Here is a 2,853-nt window from a genome sequence, read left to right on the forward strand (position 1 = left end):
TATATATATAAAATAATAATAATTTTTTATTTGATTTACATGTAATATGTTCAAAATCTTGATTAGACTTAATTTTTATTTCTTTTTTTTTTAATCTTAATTATATAATGCATGTTTTGATCTTTACTTACCTTAAAGACCTATTACTCAAGAACTATTTTTTTGGGTTGCTAAATTCCCAACAATTTCAAAAATGAGACTTTCCTCTGTGTATATTTGAGAAAATATTCTTTGATGTTTTCATAATTTTCATGCTGTGCATTAATTTATTTTTTAAAAAAAAAGTTTTGATTATTTAAGGTGGGTGCCTGTATATACTGACAAATCTCAAAGTTTTGCTGTAATGTCTATTGGTTTTTTATTGAATGATAGAAATGATGCAGTAATATGGAGAGGCCCTAAAAAGAATGGTAAATTAATTACAAATTTTATATTTATGTGTTGCCATTTTAAAGTAATGTAATATGTATTAAATTTACTTGATATCTTATAAAGGGTACATTAAAATAAAATTTATAAGCGGTTTTTATTCTGTAATTACTAAACATCATTGATAATTTTTAATAAATTATAAACAGAATATAAAGAAATAAAAGTAATACAGAAATAACATTTGCAAAGAAAGATTTCCAACATTTCCTCTTAAAGTTTCTAATTTCCATTCAACTATCCATTCAACTATCTACCATTTCATTCAACAAGGAAAAAAACATGTATAAACAGAATCACTACTCACTTTTCTTACTGCAAATTTCTTTTACTTGCTTAGTTTATCATTAGTGTAATATACTGTAATATACAAAATGTAAAAAAAAATAATAATTACTATAAATTTAGCAATATATTATTTACTATTTATTATACATTGTTTTTAATTTATGTATACTAAAATCAAATTTAAAATTATATATTAAATAATATTGAATTTAAAATGACTCATCTTGCTTCACGTGAAATATTTTGCATTGTAAATTAAACTATTGGATTATAAAATTATTTCTCTCTAAAATGCATTCTATTTGATGAACAGCGTCATTTAAATGAAATTTAATTAATTATTAAAAAGGAATGCAAATGTTTTATATTAGTGGGTATATTTTTTTATGACATGTATTCAAAAGCAGTTGTATGCAACCAAATGAAAAGTTTAAAAACATATTTTGTCTAGGACAGTGTTTCCCAAAGTGTGGTACGCGTACCCCCAGGGGTACGGGAACAGTTTAGAGGGGGTACGCGTTCTTATGCGAAATGTCTTACAACAAATGAAAATTTCAAAAAAATTTATTTAGAAACAAAGCTAGTCATAAAAATTTATATATTCGTAATACGTATAGTTTCATACGTATTACGTCAGCAAAAATACGTATTTTTGCATTGGCTATTTTTTTGCAGAGTTAATTTATTAGTGGTGTCAGCAACCAGTTGTGATTTTTAACTTTTGTGCATTTTTTTATCACAGCAAAAACAATGTTCTCACTGATGCAAATGAACTTATTAACAAAACTTTGTTCCAAAAAAGAGAAATAAACATATTTTTCAAAAAATTCATTAATTTTTTTTATGAGTGGTACACAACGTTACGAAAAATTTAGAAAGGGTACACAAAAGTCATAAGTTTGGGAAACACTGGTCTAGTATAATGAAAACTCTCATTTTACATCCTGTAATATATTTTTCATTGCCTATCTAATTTTTCAGAACCTACTCGAATTTAGAACAAAATTTTTCTTACAGCAATGATTAAACAGTTCCTGACTGATGTTCATTGGCAGAATCTTGATTATTTAGTTATTGATATGCCACCAGGAACTTCCGATGAACATATAACACTAGCTGAGTGTATCAAGAATAAATCAAATGTTGGAGCTGTTCTTGTAACAACACCTCAGGTATTTAATACGCACAAATAATATTTTGTTCTCTTTTCTTAAAATAATTAACAATAAATAATAATTAATTTCATTCTTCAAATCATTGTAATCAATAAATTTTCCTAAAATTGTAACATAACACTATGCCAAAATATAAATTAATTACATTATTCATAATTTTAAATGCATAAATTAAGTTTTTGTTTAATGCTTATTACTTGCTTCAAAGAAACTGTATAGTATATAACTTATATGTGCTAGATTTATCAAGAATCTTTTTTTTATATTAACTAACTGAGTGTTTGTTTGTGACACCTTAAGACATGATTTTACTGTTGTTTTTCTTACTGAAAAACCAGTTTCTTCTTTTGTTATTCAATTACAGCAAGTTGTGTATTGAAAAGTTTTAAATAGTAATTTTAAATAACAATTTGATAAAAATTTTACTCATTCATCTTTGAAAGTTCGTTATAAAATTATTATTATTTTTTTAAAAATAAGCTGTTGGAATCAGTTTTCTATTGAATACAATAATAATGATTCTAAACAGATATTGAGTTTTCCAATTAATGTTTCATTCTGTGCAATATAACTTGTTTTCCGTTGTAAAAAAATAAATGAATAAATGTTATGAACTTTTTATTTATTGTTACTAATATGATTATTACTATACGAATCTGTCCAACTGCAAAATCTAAGACTTTATCTGCTTTGTTTTCTTAAAAGTGTAATAGTTTCTTGTAAAAATGCTTTAAACAAGAGATTTGTTATAATAATCATTTATAATTTTTGTTTAACCTAGAATTTTATCAAGAAATCCCTTTGTGTAGCATTATTCATTACTAATATTTTACTGGCAGACATTGCTAGTTTAAATTTATTAGTTTCTTTTGTTATTAACTATTTATCTAGAATATTTTGTCTGTTATTTTACGTTCCTAAATCTTCATGTTTCATAATTATAATTTCTTTTTTTTTTAAT

The 2,853-nt window shown here is 24.0% G+C and overlaps 1 protein-coding gene across 1 annotated transcript in view; it reads left to right on the top strand.

Annotated features, from left to right (window-relative positions):
- Nucleotides 1-2,853, top strand: part of LOC107448902 (NUBP iron-sulfur cluster assembly factor 2) — a 21,942-nt gene that overhangs the window by 4,001 nt on the left and 15,088 nt on the right. Inside the window, exons 4-5 of the mRNA XM_016064260.3 lie at nt 301-410; nt 1,735-1,889. Coding sequence (XP_015919746.1) covers nt 301-410; nt 1,735-1,889 — 265 coding nt within the window. The remainder of the gene's footprint in view (nt 1-300; nt 411-1,734; nt 1,890-2,853) is intronic.

The sequence above is a fragment of the Parasteatoda tepidariorum genome, chromosome 8, assembly GCF_043381705.1.
Source record: "Parasteatoda tepidariorum isolate YZ-2023 chromosome 8, CAS_Ptep_4.0, whole genome shotgun sequence".
Taxonomy (NCBI): domain Eukaryota; kingdom Metazoa; phylum Arthropoda; class Arachnida; order Araneae; family Theridiidae; genus Parasteatoda; species Parasteatoda tepidariorum.